The sequence below is a fragment of the Notothenia coriiceps genome, unplaced genomic scaffold (assembly GCF_000735185.1).
Source record: "Notothenia coriiceps isolate Sejong01 unplaced genomic scaffold, NC01 NC01_scaffold00031492, whole genome shotgun sequence".
NCBI classification, from domain to species: Eukaryota; Metazoa; Chordata; class Actinopteri; order Perciformes; family Nototheniidae; genus Notothenia; species Notothenia coriiceps.
In genome coordinates, this window is record NW_011364193.1 from 240,373 (window position 1) to 259,378 (window position 19,006).

General features: G+C 40.2%; 2 protein-coding genes across 2 annotated transcripts in view; one reads left to right on the top strand and one right to left on the bottom strand.

The window, feature by feature from the left end:
• Positions 1–6,490, top strand: part of ptprub (protein tyrosine phosphatase receptor type Ub) — a 65,582-nt gene extending 59,092 nt beyond the window's left edge. The window contains exons 19-22 of the mRNA XM_010787949.1: positions 303–339; positions 1,225–1,322; positions 5,533–5,613; positions 6,470–6,490. Coding sequence (XP_010786251.1) covers positions 303–339; positions 1,225–1,322; positions 5,533–5,613; positions 6,470–6,490 — 237 coding nt within the window. The remainder of the gene's footprint in view (positions 1–302; positions 340–1,224; positions 1,323–5,532; positions 5,614–6,469) is intronic.
• A 2,365-nt stretch (positions 6,491–8,855) lies between these two features.
• Positions 8,856–18,443, bottom strand: LOC104960019 (receptor-type tyrosine-protein phosphatase U-like). The gene is made up of 8 exons (XM_010787950.1): positions 18,435–18,443; positions 18,128–18,244; positions 17,162–17,316; positions 16,225–16,360; positions 15,465–15,614; positions 13,112–13,426; positions 10,860–10,985; positions 8,856–9,017 (listed from the first exon to the last, which is right to left on the bottom strand). Exons 1-8 carry the CDS (start codon positions 18,441–18,443, stop codon positions 8,856–8,858), a joined length of 1,170 nt encoding a protein of 389 aa, XP_010786252.1.
• Positions 18,444–19,006: the final 563 nt, after the last annotated feature.

The following is a 19,006-nucleotide window of genomic DNA, read 5'->3' on the forward strand; positions in this document are numbered from 1 at the left end:
CCTGACTTTTAGTTTGAAGTGCCAGAGATCTATCAACTTTTAGCCAAGATGTATTAAAAACCCATGTGTTGACTCAACAACTCTGAATTCTCTGTGGAGACTGTGAGGTCAAACACATGGTCAGAGGTCAGCATTAGCTCAAACAGTGCTGGACAGTAAACTGGATTCAGAGTTACAGTAGGTCAGAAGGAGAGCAGAATGCAGAGGAAAGGAAAGGGTGAGACAGAAAGACACCCTCCTGTACCGCAGTGCCTGGGGCACAGATGGCTTACTCAGCATGTCATCCCTCTTCTCTCTTTCAGGGCTACCATCGATCCAATCACTTCATCGCCACTCAGGGTGAGTTTTCTTGGCAAGGCTATAGTGTGTGTTTATTGTGCAATTGTGTGGATGAAGAACAATTCCATAGGATAAATGGGAGATGATCTAACCAATGAGCCCACTCTTGCAAAGTATCTTGCCTTAACTCATCTCTATAGAAAATCCAAAGGTGATGGTGTGACTCCCGACCTGTGAAGGCTGTGCTAGTGATGTCCCTGAATCAATCATGAGAAGACATGAATAATAAAGCACATTAATAACAGCTCCTCAATCTCTAAGACATGTGGAGCAGCGTGTTCATTGTCGGGGAGAGGTCCTTTCATTCACCCTCTATCGCTCAAATATAAAATCGCTACTGATGGACAGTCGGACTCTATTAGAAAATATCCCACCGTCGTTTTCCCAAAGTGTGTCAGTTTCCAGGGAGCTACCGTCACAAAGTCACCCAAGGTCTGCTCATCCGCTTATCTTGCAAACACACCTCCCCTTCCCCCCGATAGAGAGACAGAGAGATGAAACCCGTGAGAAAGAAAAAAATATGTCAGCAGTGTTTTTGTCTCTCTGAGCATTTCTTTTCTACGTGATCCTCGTTTTTAAGTTGTATCTCCCTTCCTAAATGTCTCCTCCTCAGATGACAATGGGTGACTGATGGTCCCGTGGGCCTCCATCATCAGCTACTGCTGTTGTTTGTCACCCATCACCCCTTCACTTACTGTCTGGAATACCCAATCACTTTATTGACAGCACAATCTTGAGAGATCAGTACCCCGCTGTCTGAGCAAGGACACTTAGGTCGAAATAAAATTAAATTTCACAACAGAATCGAGAACTCCCATATTGAGCAGAGCGTGCTTTCATGCTGCCATGTTTGTCTTTGACTTATTTCTTCCCACATCCCACCAGGACCCAAGCAGGAGACTCTCTATGATTTTTGGCGGATGGTGTGGCAGGAAAATTGTTTCAGCATCGTCATGATCACTAAGCTGGTGGAGGTTGGCAGGGTAAGTGATGTGCACTCCCCACTTCTTCCCCTCCTGTCACCACCCTCTGCACATAAACACCCCACATCCACCATAAAAGAACATTTTGGTTTCTATTCTAAAGGCTTTTATGTGTGTGATAAGTATAGATCTCACAGGAGCTTGCTCTGCATGCAAAGTGCAGCCTGAGAGCTGTTCATTTTGACAAAGATACCCTGCATTTATGTGAAATCACAGGCAGGAATAGTTGAACATTGTTGGGGAAATTGGCTTTTTTTGCTGAAAGTTAGACGAGAAGATCAATAGCAGTCAGTTAGCTAAGCACAAAGGCTGAGCAAAGTTACAGCAATACAACCTACCTATCAGCACCCTTATTGAACATTCCCATGCTCCCAATCTTCATGCTATAGATTCTTTATGCCCTGACTGTGGTAACAATCTTCACGACTAACCCTCGGCAAGAAAGTGTAAAAGCATATTTACCAACATGTCAAAGGAGTCCTTTTACTTTCTGTATCAAATTCTCTTTGTGGCAATTGAAAACCAAGCAAGTATACACAAATCTCTGTCAACACATGTATTCCACAGAATTTGCTACATTATTATTATCTTTTATTTGTCTGTTTTTAAAGGTCATGGTATTATGATGATTTTCATGATGACTAAAGTGATAATGGAGTCCATAAAATATGCTATGAAATATTTATGAGCCTAAAATGTCTCAGCCACATATCTGCTGTCCTTGTATACACTGCATGACTACACAGGTTTCACGGCTTCACTGTAGGGCTGTTTTCACTACCCTCACATAAATACCTGTTTTATATAATTCTGTATATAAGTACCCGTTCCTGTTCAGCCCCAGAGACAAATGTATTACTAAGTGGATTGTTAAAATTGCACTGCTTTTCCAGCAGTCAAACCCACATCTGATTTCGTTCTCCATACCAACAAATCTGGGAACAGTCGAAAAATGACGACTGGTCTGTGTGACCTTGCTCCCTTTCATGTCATGTGACAACATTTAATAGCTTGCATTTATAATGTACAGCAAACCAAAGCACAAGAGAGGCCAAAACAATATTTGCACCGCGGCCAATCACAACCTTTTTACGCCACTGTTCGACGTGTCACTAAATACATTTCACACAAACAAAGAAAAAATTGAAGTGCAAAATATTTGATTATAATGATCACTTACGTAAGAATTATAATGACTCGGGTAATAGATTATCTTTGTGCCGTGAAATTATAAAACAAAATGTTTAGTCGATTGAATGCTCAATGCTTATTTCAATGTTGACATTTCAGATATAGTGGTATTAAGGACACCTGAATTAAAAAAGTAGACTAATTAAAGTTTTCTAAAATAAAGCCCATCGCAAACCTGTAATTTGTTGCTTTTTGCACTTTCATAAGCAAAGATGATATCTTGTGCCCTTTCTTCAAACGTCACCTTGAAGTTGCAGTGGTGATATTAATGATATAATAACGTTATTTACGTAAATTGACATTGTTCTCACTAATGATGCTCCGTCCTAACTAAGAGAGTGGATTGGAATCAAATATCATTGAAGAAATTCAGCTGGTATCTTCCTTTTAGATACATGAAAATATTTGAGCAGTGGCGGCGCCAGGGTATGGCTGGGGTAGGCTACAGCCATACCAATATATGGCATAGCCCCACCTTAGCCCCAACATGAAAAATTATGTTAAAGTAAGCAAATTAAATTAAATAATAAGCAAAATGTTAAATGTTGAGAACACGGCTTGCAAAAATATACGGGTCGTGTCCACAACACACAAACTGATCCTGCTGTTACGGAACAAGTGCATTTTACTGATGCAATATGGTTGAGACCATTCGGAAATTCTAGAAGAGGGGTGCAAGGAATAGTCTAAGTAGTGGGGGAGTTTTATACACTAAAGGTGTGGACATTCTCTGGTGTTATAATATCAGCGCGGCCGCGGTCAGATCAAAATACCTCCGAATGCAATTTGAATAGAGTCAGACCTACAGCCAATCAGAGCAACGAAACGTTGGGTCTGCGTCATGCATTACTGATGAGATCAGTCGGAACCGCCATTCAGTATCCCCATTGGATCTTCAACGTGAACTATCATACGTCACGTTCACAGTGATCCCTTTTTATTTACTACAAGACAAATGTGCCGTTCTATTTCATACAGTATGAAATAGAACGGCACATTTGTCTTGTAGTAAATAAAAAGGGATCACTGTGAACGTGACGTATGATAGTTCACGTTGAAGATCCAATGGGGATACTNTCTGCCGCCTACAGATGATTTTTGAATTCTGGGGATGGAAAGGAGACTTGCATTATGTGATCGTGGGAGCCTGGTAGATATTCGGGGGGTGATTAATGATGATAGATATGGAGGTGCTAGTCCATGTAAGATTTCAAAGGTTAACAGTAAAATCTTGAAGTCTGATGTTATGTGAATCGGGAGCCAATGCAATAAAATGAGAACAGGGGTGATATGATCAAATGTTCTGGTTCTGGTTAATATCCTGGCAGCTGTGTTTTGAACCAGTTGTAGTTAGGCGGTTGTTGATTTTGGTAGCCCGGAGAAAAGTGAATTGCAGTAGTCCAACCGAGATGAAACAAAAGCATGGATTAAAGTTTCAGCATCGGCTAGGGAAAGCATGGGACGAATCTTTGAAATGTTCCGAAGGTGGAAAAAAACTGTTTTTGTGATGTCTTTAACCTGTTAAGCCTCAAGCCTGTTTTTCAGGTCTCAGACTCGAAAATGACATTCCCAGAACAAATAACTATATCTTCACTTCAAAAAGGGGTAAATTCTCATCTTTTTTCTCAAAGCAATGATACAGCTGTGAGTTGGATGTAGAAAAGTCAGAATCAATATAGATGTTTTTATTTGAATGTGATTGTGATCCAGAACTCCAAGATTTTTGGTGATGAACCAGCTATGTTTAGGCTGAGGTCGCAGAATTTGTCCCTGATATGTTGTGGACCAAGAAGTAACATTTTCGTTTTTTCTCTGTTTAATCGGAGGAAGTTTGATGACATCCATAGTTTGATTTCTTTTATGCAATTTTCGAGTTGTGTCAGTTGATGAGAGTTGACCGGCTTAATGGAAATGTAGAGCTGAGTGTCATCTGCATGAAAATGGGAACCTAATTAATATTTATTAATTAGTAAACCGAGAGGAAGCATATCGATGGAAAAAAGGATGGGGCCAAGCACTGAGCCTTGGAGGACACCATAGTTCATGGTTTTTATTTTCTGAAGAGCAGTTTTTGTAGAGAACAAAGTGAGATCTCCTAGTTAAGTACAGTAAAATTTCAACCAGGAAAGAGCAGGGTCAGTGATTCCTACATGTTTTTCCAAGCGATGGAGTAGAATGTGGTGATCAACTGTGTCGAACGCTGCACTAAGGTCAAGCAGCACCAATATGGATGCAGAGCCATGGTCTGATGCAAGGAGTAGATCATTGACAACTTTCGTTAATGCAGTTTCTGTACTGTGGAGTTTCCTGAAGCCGTATTGATATGGATTGTGTAGATTATTGTTTGAGTTGTTGGGCCACTGCCTTTTCCAGAATTTTGGAAAGGAATGGCAGGTTTGTAATTGGCCTATAGTTGCTGATAACACTAGAGTCCATGTTGTTTTTCTTGAGTAGTGGTTGTATTACCCCTGTTTTAAACGATACATGTACAAATCCAGTAATGAGAGAGTTATTATCTGCAATAGTGGTGGGCTGAGAATCGGGAGAAGGTCCTTTATGTACTTCAAGGGAATAGGATAGAGTACAGAGGTTGTGCATTTTGAGGAAAGGACCAGTTCAGAGAGTGTTTCATGGGTAATTGTCTCGAAGTGGGTGAGAATGCATGGCGGAGGCAGGTCATACGAGATTTCTATGTCCTGGGTGGGAGAAGATGGAGTGGAGGATATTTATTTCTGATATCCACAATTTTAGCTGTGAAGAACTCTATGAAGTCAGAGGCAGTAAGTGAGGTGTTTGAACGGTTTACAGGTTAGATGGGCAACCATATCAAAGAGTCCTCTTCAAACTGTACACAAACGACTGTACGAGAATCCACCCCGAGAATTATATCATCAAATTCTCAGATGATACAGCCATCCTTGGCTTAATGCACAAAGGCAGCAGTTCATCGGCTTACCACTCTGAAATAGAGAGATTTGTGCAATGGTGTGATTTTAACCATCTTGTGCTGAATGTGAAGAAGACTGAGAAGATGGTGTGGGACCCAAAGGCAGTGGGTGACCTTAGGCCGGTGGTTATCCACAATGAACCCATAGCTCAGGTCAGCTCCTATAAGTATTTTGGTGTCCATCTAGATATACTCAGCTGGAAGGTGCATGTTGAAGGTCTGTGCTCTAGACTTCAACAGCGATTGTATTTTTTTTGCGTAGACCCCGGGCTTACGGAGTCGAGCAGAAGTTCATGTTACTGTTTCGTCATGCAGTGTTGGAGAGCATCATACAGTAGGTATCACTGCCTGGTATGGTAATTGACAGTGCAGTCAAAATCACAGATCGCTCGCCTGGTACAGACTGCTATGAAAATTATGGGGGTCAAAAAACATCCATCTCTCCAAAACATATATGAGCATTCCATTATTAGACAGGCACAACAAATTGTGTCTGATCCCACCTACATACTCCACCTGGAATTCCAGCTCTTACCTTCTGGTAGAAGATTCAGGGTTCCCAAGAGCAGGTTGAACCGCTATAACCATTAAGCTTCTTAACATTCACATGTAATGTAATGAAATGTGCTTCTTAAATGTTGGCCATGAGGGTTATGCAATAGGTCGCCATTGTCAGTATGTGCGTGTGTGTATTGTGTTTGTTCAAACGATGTATGAGAGATGATATTTGTATGTATTTTAATGTTTACTATGTTTGTATATGTACATGTATACGGAATTGCAGGACGGAGTCCAGAACAAATGTCCTTACGGGGACAATAAAGTATATTGTATCGTAAAGAGACATTTTGAGCTATTTTTGTTGTTTTGGGTTCAGAGAAATACTTTGTTCTAGCCGAGCGAAGAGTGCGTTTATTTTCACAGAGGCAGTTGGACCACTCGAGTTGAAAAATGTTGAGTTTGGTTGTTCTCCATTTGTGTTCCAGTTTTCTGCATTTCCGTTTCATAGACCTTGGTTGTACCAGGGTGATGGTTTTGGTCTGGTTCTCCTTTTATAAAAGGGGTACAAAAGAGTTAAAGGCATCCAGCAAAACATGATTGAGAGTGTCAGTGATCGATCGTTGATCGATGGTGATAATAGAAGATTTGAGTTTATCAGCAAGTTTATGAACAGTTGTCAAGTCAGTACGACGGGTAGTATAGGTTTCAGAATGGCTATTAATACGACTAGAAGGTAGTGTGCTCCTAAAAGTAAAGACATAATGATCTGAAAGTGCAGGTAGATGTGGTGACATAGTCATGTCTGAGAGGGTAAGGCCACGTGTTAAAACTAAGTCAAGTGTGTGACCATGGACGCGTGAGAGGGTACATTGACATGTTATGTGAAATCAGTAGAGTCTATGAGATCTGAATAATGAAATCTCCCATGATTATAAGATTGTCTGATCATGTCAATATGTCACAGAGAAAAGAAGCAAACTCAGATAAAAATTGTGAATAAGGCCCAGGTGGTTGGTAAACAATTGCTATATAAAATGATTCTTCATTTGCATGCATAAGTAGTAATTCAAAGGATGTGAAACCAGTCATAATAATTTGATTTAGTGACAGAGAACCAGAGTTGTATATTTTTCATTTCATTTCATTTAGTTGTTTATTTGAATCGGGATAATGCACATTAATGAACACTTAAGACAAATAATGCTTCAAGTGTAAATAGGCCGGATTTTTGCTTTGAGCTCATTTACATCCGTAGTCCCTCACATACAACATATAAGAACGTAAGTATATAGCAGCTAGGCCCCCACCTCTTCTTGATTCACGAGACACTTGCAGGCTGGTGTAGCTAGGGGGTGATGCCTCATTCAGGCTTACAAAGTCACTTGGCTTTAGCCAGGTTTTGTAAAGGCCCATGATATCAATGTTATGGTTGGTTATTATTTCATGGATAAGCAGAGATTTAGAAGACAGTGAGCGAATGTAAATAAAAGCCAATATTCAGAATAATACTTTGCAAAATGGCAGGTCGTGAGGAAGAGGAGGGTTTTATAGAAATTAGGTCATGGAGATTTCTAGCATTGTGGTTATAAGTCTTATTTACAATTCTTTTTTTCTTCTTCTCACAAACAATGTTGACTGGTCTGTCTGCCACTGATGATGAATGGAACATTTGTGTGAAATATATTGACAAATAGTCATTGATTGAGATAAAACATTTAGACATTTCCTCTAGCCATCATGAGGTTTACATTTTTGGACTTCAATAAGATTCTCCCTTCAGGGTGAGTTGTAATGGTTTTTAATGATCTACCAACAAGAGCTTTTTAGCTTTGCCATTCCAAGCAAAAAAAAAAGCTTGTGCTGCTTTGCCTTCCATTAGATGAACTGTAGGTTCAGACATCAACTGTCAGTACATTTCAATGTAAACATGTATATTCCCGTCTCCAGCTCGAGCTCCCGAAGACAATAACACAGTATAAGCAGGAAAGAATGTGTGTAATCTGATAACCCCATTATTGTGTTCATGCTACCTCATGAAAAACACTTGATACCGTTCATACAGCATGCAGATGCAATATCTTGATACAAAATAATGACACAAGAAAAGGAAGGGAAAATCAAGAAATAAGAGCAAGGATCCTTGGAAATATTGTGTTGGTCATCAGAAATGAAAGGCAATATCAATAAAGTGGTGGAGGACAATCCACTTCCTCTCTCCTGAGACATCCGCAGGGAAGGTGGGCATGGAAGCCTCCGCAGCGTACAGGCAATATTAAGGTAATCAATCGTCGTCAGTGATTTGGCAGTGCTGGATTTACTGTAGTGAGATCCATCGCATTCTGTATTAAGCCATAATTGATTTGATCTCCATAATCTCTTTCCTGGTTGTCGTGGGTAACACTGTGTGACAGCGCTGAGTGATGTGCTTTCGGATGGGGGCGGTGGAGATAAACGTGTGATGGCTTTGCAATGAGCTGGACGGCCCATTCATATTCATCAACGGATGTGCACCCCGGGGGCTTAGGACAAAAGAGGGGCATACAACAACACACACTGCACTACACCACAATTTGATTTTCTACATTATGAAAATACTAGCATGGAAAAATACTTTTCAATGCATCGCATCTCATTGACCCAAAAAACCCACATAAACCATCACAGTCACAACACGACACAGACTCTTTCTCATCAAACAGCCATGATTCACCATATTTTAACATTTATGTGATTCTCCCCTCTGAGAATAAGATTTTGATTTAAATGCACTTTTAAATGTCACTATCCAACAGCAGTAATGTCCTCTCTGAGACCTTTTCAGAGAGGAACGTATTTCTGCCTTCTCTCTTTCTCTTTTAATTAACAGAACATGATGTGTGTCGCTAACAGATTACTCACAGGCAGTGGACAACAGTGCGACCTTCTCCACACTCCCTCTGCCATTTGTGCACTTGAGCCAGGAGGTTGAGGAAAGCCTTCTTGGAGTCGGGAACATCTCGATACGCCGACCAGCGCAGGAACTGGAACTGACACACCACTAGCTGGCCCTCTTGGAGCTTGGGATGCAACAGAAAAAAGAAAAATACATGAGTAAACCAGTGCTGTGAGTGCAAGTGTGCTTGCTCCTGTTTGTGTCTGTGTTGAAGTGCATTTTCTGGTTGTTTTAGTATTTTCTGTGTGTGCCTGTTAACACCCGTGTAAGAGTGCTCCCTAGGCTGTGTGCTGGCACTCAGCTGTGCTCACTCAGCAGACTGACTTTGAGATATATAGGTCCGCTGAGGTAAGCTAGGCCCGGGATGTGTGTGTGAGAGGTCCCTGTGTGTTCATAACTTTGTCCCGTGGAATCTCACCTAATACTTAAGGACCAGTGGAGAACTGTAAGTCATGCAAATTGGGCTGGCAAAGACACCAATGATGCACGTAGGAATTGCCTCAATGGAGCTGGGATTTATACAATGTACTCTTCTTTTTTTTTTGTAATACAACTCACACATACATACGCTTACAATGCACTTTCTTTGACTTTTACTCCCTACCAGTATACATCATTGTCACACACAGGAAGAACACACCCTAAAGCAGTGAGAGGAAGAGGTTCATGTTATTTCTGTGTGATTCGACTTTTCCCACACTGTGTTAAGTTGCCCTCTGCTTGACTGTCGTACGTAATGAGTGCAACAAAGGTGCTCTGGGTGGAGAGGAGAATGACAAGGGCGGTCGACAGAGGAGGTGAGGATGCCAATCAAGAAAGGAAGTTCTGTGCAAAGCATGTCATGCTGCTTCTAATAGCAGCCAAGAAATGCCTTGCATACAGATTTCTTCAATAATTGGGTTGATAGTGATCCGGAGTGGAATGCATGCATGTAATTATGCAAATGTGCAGGCTTTAACCATACCTGCATAGTCACGTAGAATCAACAAAAAAAAAAAAGAGAAAATACCTCCCTGACATCCCCTGTGCTCCCTCTACCATGACAGAGCTGCCAGATACTTTATTTAGCCTGTTTCACAAGGTCTTCCTAATTCTCTAAATGCCACATACTTTGTAAAAAGGTGTGACATGGTTTATGAAGAAATGTAAAAGAGTCTGCTATGCAGCTTGAGAAGAGTGTCCTGCCACGGAAGATATGCAATGCATTATGATGATAAAAGCCCCCTCTTTGGTATGCCAACATGCACCTAAGACGCTTATCTAGGAAATGACAAGAAGAAATTGAAAAAAGGGAAAGAATGACCTTTATTGCCTCTCTGTTAATGGGCTTTTCTTGCATGTTTGCCATAGAAAACTCTTTTAATATGTATCCCTCATATGGGAACATCTTGGTGCGTCTGGTTCTATTTTCTGGACTGACGAATATCAGAACAATGTTCTTTGTAGTATGTATGATACAATCTATGAACCATTGTTATCTTTTTATTTTTAACATTGTGCTCAGTGCACATCTCCAGGCTATATTCTTTAGAGTGTATTTACATTTTATTTATTTGACAACCTCCTCTTTCCCTTGAGGCACACACTAGAGAAGCACCGTTGTTTATGCATAAGAAAGAAATATGGATAAATAATGATGCATAGGCACACACTGTGTGGAAATCCAGCATCAAGTGAAGCACTCATCCTTTGAGTTTGCTTACAAGTAGATGTATAGAAATTCAAATCATAATTTACACAGTATTATTACAACCAAGTCTATAGTTCTTTGACTTTAAGGACTTGTGTCATGTCGTGTTTAGGTGCACATTACAGCTGGTAGCTCTAAATGTACTGGTAAAGTAGTAAAATTTGAATTACTGGAGAAGGCCACAGCTAATGCATTTCTAATAAGGTTCATTTTCTTTTTGTGAAATACCACTGAGTGGCACAACATGTCCTGTGCAGGCTTTGTTGAATGACTCACCCGTGTGACATTCTTGACCCGAAACAGACGAGTGATGACATCTTCGTCAGCAGACATGGACAGAAACTCCACCTCCATGGGCCCGTACTGCTGTAGCCCGGGCTCTGGCCAGTACTGAACACACGGCTAAAGACAGAGGGGGAGGTAAATGAAAGAGAGAGAGATTTTTTGTATCAGTGATTACATGTTAAGTGTTAGTACTCGTTTATTCTCCGGCAGTTGTCGCCCAGAAAAAAATCCTTTGCTCTCAAAACCTTGGATCATCAAACAGCAAAGGGATTTAAAAAGCTGAAATGATGATATTAGGGAAAAGTCTAAAGTCTAAGGATAACGCAAAGGAAATGACATTATACAGTTGGAGTATGGTGTGTGCCTGCTCCTACTTAACATAAAAGATGAAACCGTCGTGTTAATGAGCGGGGAGAAGCAGCAAGAGGAGGGAGAAATGTAACATTCTTTGCTTTCTTGTAACAAGAAAGGTGCAGAGTACTGCTGTGCCACGTGTGAACTCTTTAACAGAGTTTATAGCGATGTCTTGGTGAGAACAAGATAAGATGGTGATAACAATATTCAAGCAATACAAACATTAACTGCATTACACTGAAAGAAAGTATGAAAAACATTACAAGCAGAGTAAAAGAAAAATAACATTTTAAAGGGGTTAGCTATAATTTATTTCTGTTTATTTGTATATTACTAGACGAGGGTGTTCTAAAATAGCATGAATGAAAAAAGGCAACACAGAAACTCTAAATTAATACATTTAATGAGCAAATCATACTCATTGATTCAAGATTTAATATAATGTATTAGTATCACAGTTGCAAAGCCTGTCAAAGCACTTAAACTCATGTTGAGAGGCAATTCATCAAAAAAAACATCTTTCAGTAAAATTCTCCAGTGCCAAATAGCAATGAATTACTGTTAAATGTCTACCTTTTAGCAGATTTCTCTACCCAGTGAATATTCAGATGAATAAAGTCAGAAAGAATATATCCAGTTTTTTGGATAAAATAAGTTAAATAGTGGGTAACTTCGCAGCAGCTTGTTTGGTGGTTCTTTTTGTCAAAATCGTTTTTTCAATCAGACTTATATTAAATCAAGTTATGTTTTTGTCAAACACACCGATTCAAAATTGGCAATAAATATACAAATATATTCACTTTGGTGATTTAATTAATCAAGTGAATTCTGTTTTCACCACAATCTAAGGTAGACCTTGGACGAAATAGTATTCATAATTAAAAGTAAGCAGCTGCTTTCCGAGGCTGTGATACAATGTATTACATATTTCACAAGCTTAATTTTGAAAGTCCTACTAGGCAAGGCTTGTAAGTTTAGCCTTTACTCCTAAAAAACAAAAATCTAGATTTGCATAAGCCACTTTCTTCAATGTCTTTGGCTTTTGGCTTGTGGACTTATTAATTATAAAGGTGTTAATACAAGGTAAAATGAAATGTTTGCTGAAAGTATAGCTTCATTTGCTCAACAGTTTGCTGGCAAACTCTTGATAAAAAACCCTCTAATATGATACTATACTTCTAAGCCTATAGGATTAAATGCTGACTTCTAAAGCAATTGTCTGATAAGCACCTGATTATCTACTATAGCCTTATTTATCATTATAAGCATTGCCCTTAGAGATCCACCCACCTTTAATTACCAAAAGAGTTCTGTTTAACAAAGGCTTAACCGACTTTAAAATCTCATCTTTTGGTTATTTGTTCCAAGCGATTGGTTTTGTTTTTAATTGAATATGAAACTTGATTCACGTGCTGTGCTCTAACTCATTATAATATCCATTATAGTCTTAAAGAAAGATCAGGGAACAGCAGATGAAGACATATGCTCATGAGAAAAAGTGGAACACCAACGAAGAAAAAAAAACGGATATGTGGCTGGAGGGTGCAAGCCTATTCTTCAGAGATGTATCTTGAGAAGGGGAAGGGAAGACTGGGGCGGGTCTTATCTAGTCATGCCTTGAGATCAATGTGGTCAGGGATCAAAGCCCAACAAAATGGCATGAAGGAACTAATCCTAAGCACAGTATACAGTCACTTTATTATTAGTAAAGGTGGCGTATTCTTGGAAAAGTCTGAAGTAAAGTTCAGATAACTAAAGATTGAAACCAAAACCTTGTATGCCAAAGAGCAGCTCTTGTGCGGGTGAACTCAAACCTTTTTCTAAGCCTATTTTCCTGTATAGTGTCAACAAATCGATGGCAATAAAGCAGTATAACACTTTGACCTTACCCAGGCAGAGTTTGACTGGTTGAGTTGGTTGAGCATGACCACTGCCGTGCAGCCGTAGTCGAAGACCAGCCTCCAAAAGTCCGCTGTGGTCCCCGGCAGAGGGTGAGGGGTCACAATGAACGCAGCCTGCCGATGGAAGCTGTCAGCGAGAGCAGCGTTGATGTAATTGTTGCTCTCCCCTTCAGTCGTAACCAAGAAGGCCAGGGCGCGATCAGGCGGCAGGACATCCATGCTGCGATTCTTCTCTCGGTTTCTGGGCAACAGAGCGATGCTGCACTCTTCCACATCCAGGTGGGGAGTCACAGAGTTGAGCGTCTGCAAATGGAAACATTTAAGAGGTGAGACGAGAGCGACAGGAGTATGAAATTAAATTGAAGAGAGAATTAAAAGGATGGAGACACTGCAGAGGATTCAAAGATGTTAGGGAGGAGGAGTAGGAGGAAGAAAAGAAATGAATCAGACAGAAGGAGGGAGGACTGGGACGCAGAGAATGAAGAATCCAATATTGTTAATTGAAAGAATCGTAATACTCTGAACATCACGTTGACAAACTGATTCAAAAGAACGAAAGATAAATTAGGCCGACTGTGTTCTAAAAGGAAATGTAATGAATAAAAAAAAGAAAAAGAAAGCCTCAAAGGGAAATATTGCATACCAATTTTCTTTGATGAACTCTCTGTTCATTTAGCTGTAATTACATTAGACAACGGGATAAAAACATTTGGATCATAAACACACAGCATCAATAATAGATCCGTGACTTGCTGATGTCAGTACTACCGGTCGGCTGTTTGCAGCCGGCAGGATGACAGAGTAAAAGACAAACACAGAGCTCATTGGGCGGTGGAGAGGCTTTCAAAAACAATATCAGACGGGTAGGTTTACAAGATCAAAGTGTGGGCATGTTCCATTTCCCTTTGTGAAGAACCAAGCGTTTGTAATCAGAGAGATGCTCCACCTACATCAAAATTCCCTAACTCTTAGTAATACATAGATCGTGATTCCTATGTGGAGAATAAGGATAAATCCATATTCAATTAAAGAATGGACCCTTTTCCAGTATTACTTTCAAATGCTAAACCTGGAATCAATGCGGCTGCTGTTTGAGCTGTGCAGCGACATGGAGGGGCGTTTAGGGGGTGGGGGGGCAGACGGTACAGCATGTGGGAACACAGCTGGCTCTTTTCTCTCCTAATCAACATCTAATACAATGTTCTAACACCACATTCCTACAAACCAGGCAGAGGATCTCACAAAATCAAAAGTAAAAGGAAACCAACAACATCGCCTGCACAAATCCACACACACATTTATGAGTGTATATACTGTATGAGACACAAAAACACACAAATGCACAATCACACACACATGTATGAGTGTATATATGAGACACAAAAACACACACATGCACAATCACACACACATGTATGAGTGTATATATGAGACACAAAAACACACACATGCACAATCACACACACATGTATGAGTGTATATATGAGACACAAAAACACACACATGCACAATCACACACAAACACATCCATCTATTAGCCCCTTACTTTCTGCACTCTGTTGATTTTCAAATGTCTGCTGTAAGTGCATTTCCACAGCACAGAGGATGTACTCATCGTCTATAGTTTATGTAACTGTCTGAGGACAAATAATACTGTTTTAAAAGCAAATGTACAGTACTGTACATAGCAGAATAAATGGAAAGTAGATATAATACTATCCGGGCTACGATTGACTGTAAAAGTATACATTTTATCATAAATGATGTAACCTTAATATGCAAACCATCCGCTTAACAACATTACGTTAATATTACTTTTACAATATTATTGTTACCGGTACTAACAGTAGAAGTGCAGGTTAAAGGAAAAAATAATGAAATTATTCATCTCTGCTCTCATTAGGAATATTGTAGTAGTATTAGTACTACAGAATACTAAAGTAGTATTAGTACTCCAGTAATACGAACATTATATTGTTGTTAAAGTTCTAGAAGAATGAAATAAGTATGACATAATTTGGTTGATGCTGTGTGTGGGCTGTGTTATTCAGAGTACCTGGTTTTATGTTTTTTACTGCATTTTGAAGAGGGACAATTACAACATTTACAAACATTATCATATCACCAGATCTCACTTTACTTAGGTCAAACGTAACTTTAGTATCACAATTTTAAAAAATCCGAAAAAAAAGAAGGGGAAAAATGAACATAACAAAACCAAACAACATCATAAAGAACAACTTAAAAGAGGGAGTGGGAGGATGTGAAATGGTTTCATATTCTAACAAAACAAATATCTGCCTAGGAAGTTGATCGAGAACATGTCGAGGTAATGACTTACCTGAAACTCCTCCCGTAGTTGAGAGGAATTACTCTGGGAATCGACTCGCAGCATCTCTTTGTAAGTAACCGCAAACTCATTTACCAAAATGGCCGTCTCCCCGCACAGACAGGCTTCCAAAATAGCATCATGGATGAAGATGTACTGCTCCTGAAAGGACAACAGGTAACATCATTTAGTGCTGTGCTTGTGCATGTATTTACTTTAGGTGCTGTCTGATAACACATACAGTAAGAGAGTTTTGTGTGTTGCTGACAGGTAAACAAACATTACCAGAGAGGTGAGTTGAGAAGGAAACCGATGTGAGAAAATAATCAAACAATACAACTAATGGCAGAGATTGTTCATAACCTGGTTCTGAATTAACCATGTACAACACATGTGATGTGCATTTAATTAGAGGACCCCTGTAAATTACTACAAATGTAATAAACAAGTCAATTTCGAATTTACATAATAAGAGGTTACTATGCAAATGATCAGCACATCTAGAGAACGGCACGTGCCTACACAGCACACTGAGAGACAATGTGAGTCTTTTCTCTACAACTATTGCAATGACCTTTACATTAATCCCAGAGGGGGAGTATGATAATGCACCCAACGCTAATGTTTAAAAACTTGACTCTCCGGAAGTTTTCCATTGGAGAACACGCTGCAATACTATGACCAGTGAAGCAAATGTATGCAAGAACATCTTTAATATTTGACTTGAGTTTAAATGTGAATGGGTTTTATTTCGCTATGCTCTTGACCTGACCTCTGTCTGGATCATGTTGATGCGTCTGGAGCAGAGGGTTTTGACACAGTTGTAGATATCCACCACGCCTTCACACTCGGCCATGTCCAACATGACGTCCAGCACGATGTAGCAGCCGGTGCGGCCCGCCCCCACGCTGCACACAGGGGACATCTTTCATGAGGCACCATGTACAATCATGAAGCAATACATCAACAGACTTTTGAGTGAGTGATATTGTTGTTAGAATGTTTTTAAAAGATACAATAGCCCTCCTCAGGAGCACAACACGATTTAAAGGAAAATGGGAACATTTAGCAAGACAGCTATAACATTTGCTAAGCTAAAACTAGCAAATAGGGCAATACCATGCTAGCTAGGTAGAAGGGGGTTTGGGGGTGATGCAATGCCTCTCGTTAGTAAAATGACCTGAATGCATCCCCCGTCCCCCGTGTTAAAAATGTACCAATCATTTACAAAACGTTATGCTTTGGCGTTACTTTCTTTCACTCTGGTAGTGGAAGATTCGCTAGGCCAAAACTGACAATTCAGTGAAAGTAGGCCTACAGTACATCTGAATATCTCTCTCCAATGTCTTAGGGTTTATTTATTTTTTACTCTGGAAATAAGGTATATTTCTGGAAATAAGGTATTTTAACATAAAAGACAAGATACCTGGGCCCGTATTTCAGTTTCTGTTTCAATACTTGTTTCACAGGACAACTAACCTAGCTAGCAAGGCTACCGAAGATTAGCCTGCCAAAGTTGCTGGCTGCCTCCATCGAACACGTTCCCTCATTCTGAACATCATAGCGGGCTCTGAGCCTCCCAAAGAAGAAGAATATCTTCTACTAATACTAATAGTCATATTCTGAAACATTAATTGTGATAACATTTACAACCTTTAGTTTAGTTTTATGACACTACAGGATACAGCTGCTGCTAAGTGTCACTTTACCTGCAGTGGACCACCACAGGGCCGGCGTCAGGAGGCGTAGAGGCTTTCACTCTCCGTATAAAGGCCAACAGTCCGGTGGCATGATAGGGCACTCCGTGCTCCGGCCAGGATGTGAAGTGGAACTGACGCACCTCATGCTTGGTTGAGTATCCTCTCTGTCAACAGCAACACAGTGAGCATTAGCATTACATGTAAACACCACATTTACATGGCTTGCACATTAAACATAGTAGCCTGCAGGCCCTAATTTCATCCAAGACGTGCTCCCATCAATTTAGAGACATTCCCCCTCTGAGATGGATATGTTAGAAAATGTGTTTCATTGTGAGGACAACCAGGACATTATTTACATGAGGTGTTAGGCCTCTGGGCATAACATGCTAGTAGCAGCTGCAGTGTGACAGACACGCAGAAGGAATTACTGAAGCTCTCGGAGCTCATGGAGGGCTGTGAGTTTTCTCCCCTCTACTGGGAGGCTGCTGCAGTCACACAGCAATTTTTTCCGCTGTACAGAGATGACAAAGTAAAGCGGGGCAAAGCAAAGATTTGTCGAAGACAGAATTCCAAAAAAAGAAAGGAATAGAGCTATGAAAAACAAGCTGTCACCAGCTCCCCAATTCGTGCCGATTTGAATAAGCAGTAGCGTGTGCCCATGGAGAGCAAATGTGACAGTTTGATGATAATTCTGTGTTTGTGCCACTGTCAATCCAGCGTCGCTCTGAGCCCCTCCAATGATAGATCCCCCAGGAGATTGACAGGATGGAGTCCATCAGGGGCACAAAGACGGCAGGGGCATCCTCATAGCTACTGGTGTTAATTCCTCCCAATTTAATATGTGGCCCTCAAACCCATCTGCAGTAAATCCTGTCAAGTACCTAATCCCCTCTATCAATGTTCTACTTCTAGGCCTACTTCTAAGAATATAACAAGTACTAATACATGGAAAGGAGGGTTACATAAACTTACCCTCTCCAAGGCAAAGGTGCGAACTGTGTATTCAGCCAGTGTCTCCGTCTTAAGAAGGGTGATTTTGATGTCACCATACATCTCGCTGTCATCAGGCCAGTATTTAGAGCATTTCACCTGTTTTAAAATAGGGAAACCATAGTGTTAAATCCTAATGTTAAAATTCCTGAAAAATGCACCTGCTGAAAAAAGGTGTGACATAAATGTATCTGTTTGATCGTGTTTTTAAAAGATTGAATATCAACATTTTCTTTCTCCAGTTCAAAGCAAAAAACTATCGACTGGTTCAAACCTTTACACTGTATACAGTATACATGTCTGTGATGTTTCGCTTAGTTAGAAAAGTTTTACACGCGGTAGTTTTTGATCATAAATAATATCGTCATAGCAAATGCATGTGTACAGCTGTCCACATTTACAACAGCGGTGTATAAGTGAATTGCATTCTGCAATTGCCAAAATACAATTTCCTGCCTAATTTGAGGATAAACTGAACTAAAACGGTCTATACAGTTGGCTGTAAAACATCCATCCTTAAGCAAAATCCGCTTTTTCTTATTCATCCTTTGGGAGACAATGTGATCCAGTGCTTCCTCAATTTATCCATTTGAGTCCTAAAGTGCCCCAATTTTCCTAAAACGTCTCCCTCTTAAGGAGCAATTCCTTTGAATCTACCCTTCTCTTTGAAAAAGATGCCTCAAATACAGTGGTGGTGCCAGAGTATTTTTGTTGGGTAATGTATGGTAGGGCTAACCCATACAGTGGTGGGGCTCAAGTCAGTATTTGCAATGTAATTACATACACGCTATATCGCCCCCCTTGACAGTGAAACGCATAGGCGGCGCGTGAGGCTCAGGTTTTGGAAGGCTAAATAACCTT

Excerpts from the sequence above, each read along its gene's own strand:
- LOC104960019 (XM_010787950.1), bottom strand. Across the intron at positions 17,317-18,127 it reads GCACCTTTGCCTTGGAGAGG|AGAGGATACTCAACCAAGCA; the intron begins GTAAGTTTATGT and ends TGCTGTTGACAG. Across the intron at positions 13,427-15,464 it reads AACTACGGGAGGAGTTTCAG|ACGCTCAACTCTGTGACTCC; the intron begins GTAAGTCATTAC and ends TTCCATTTGCAG.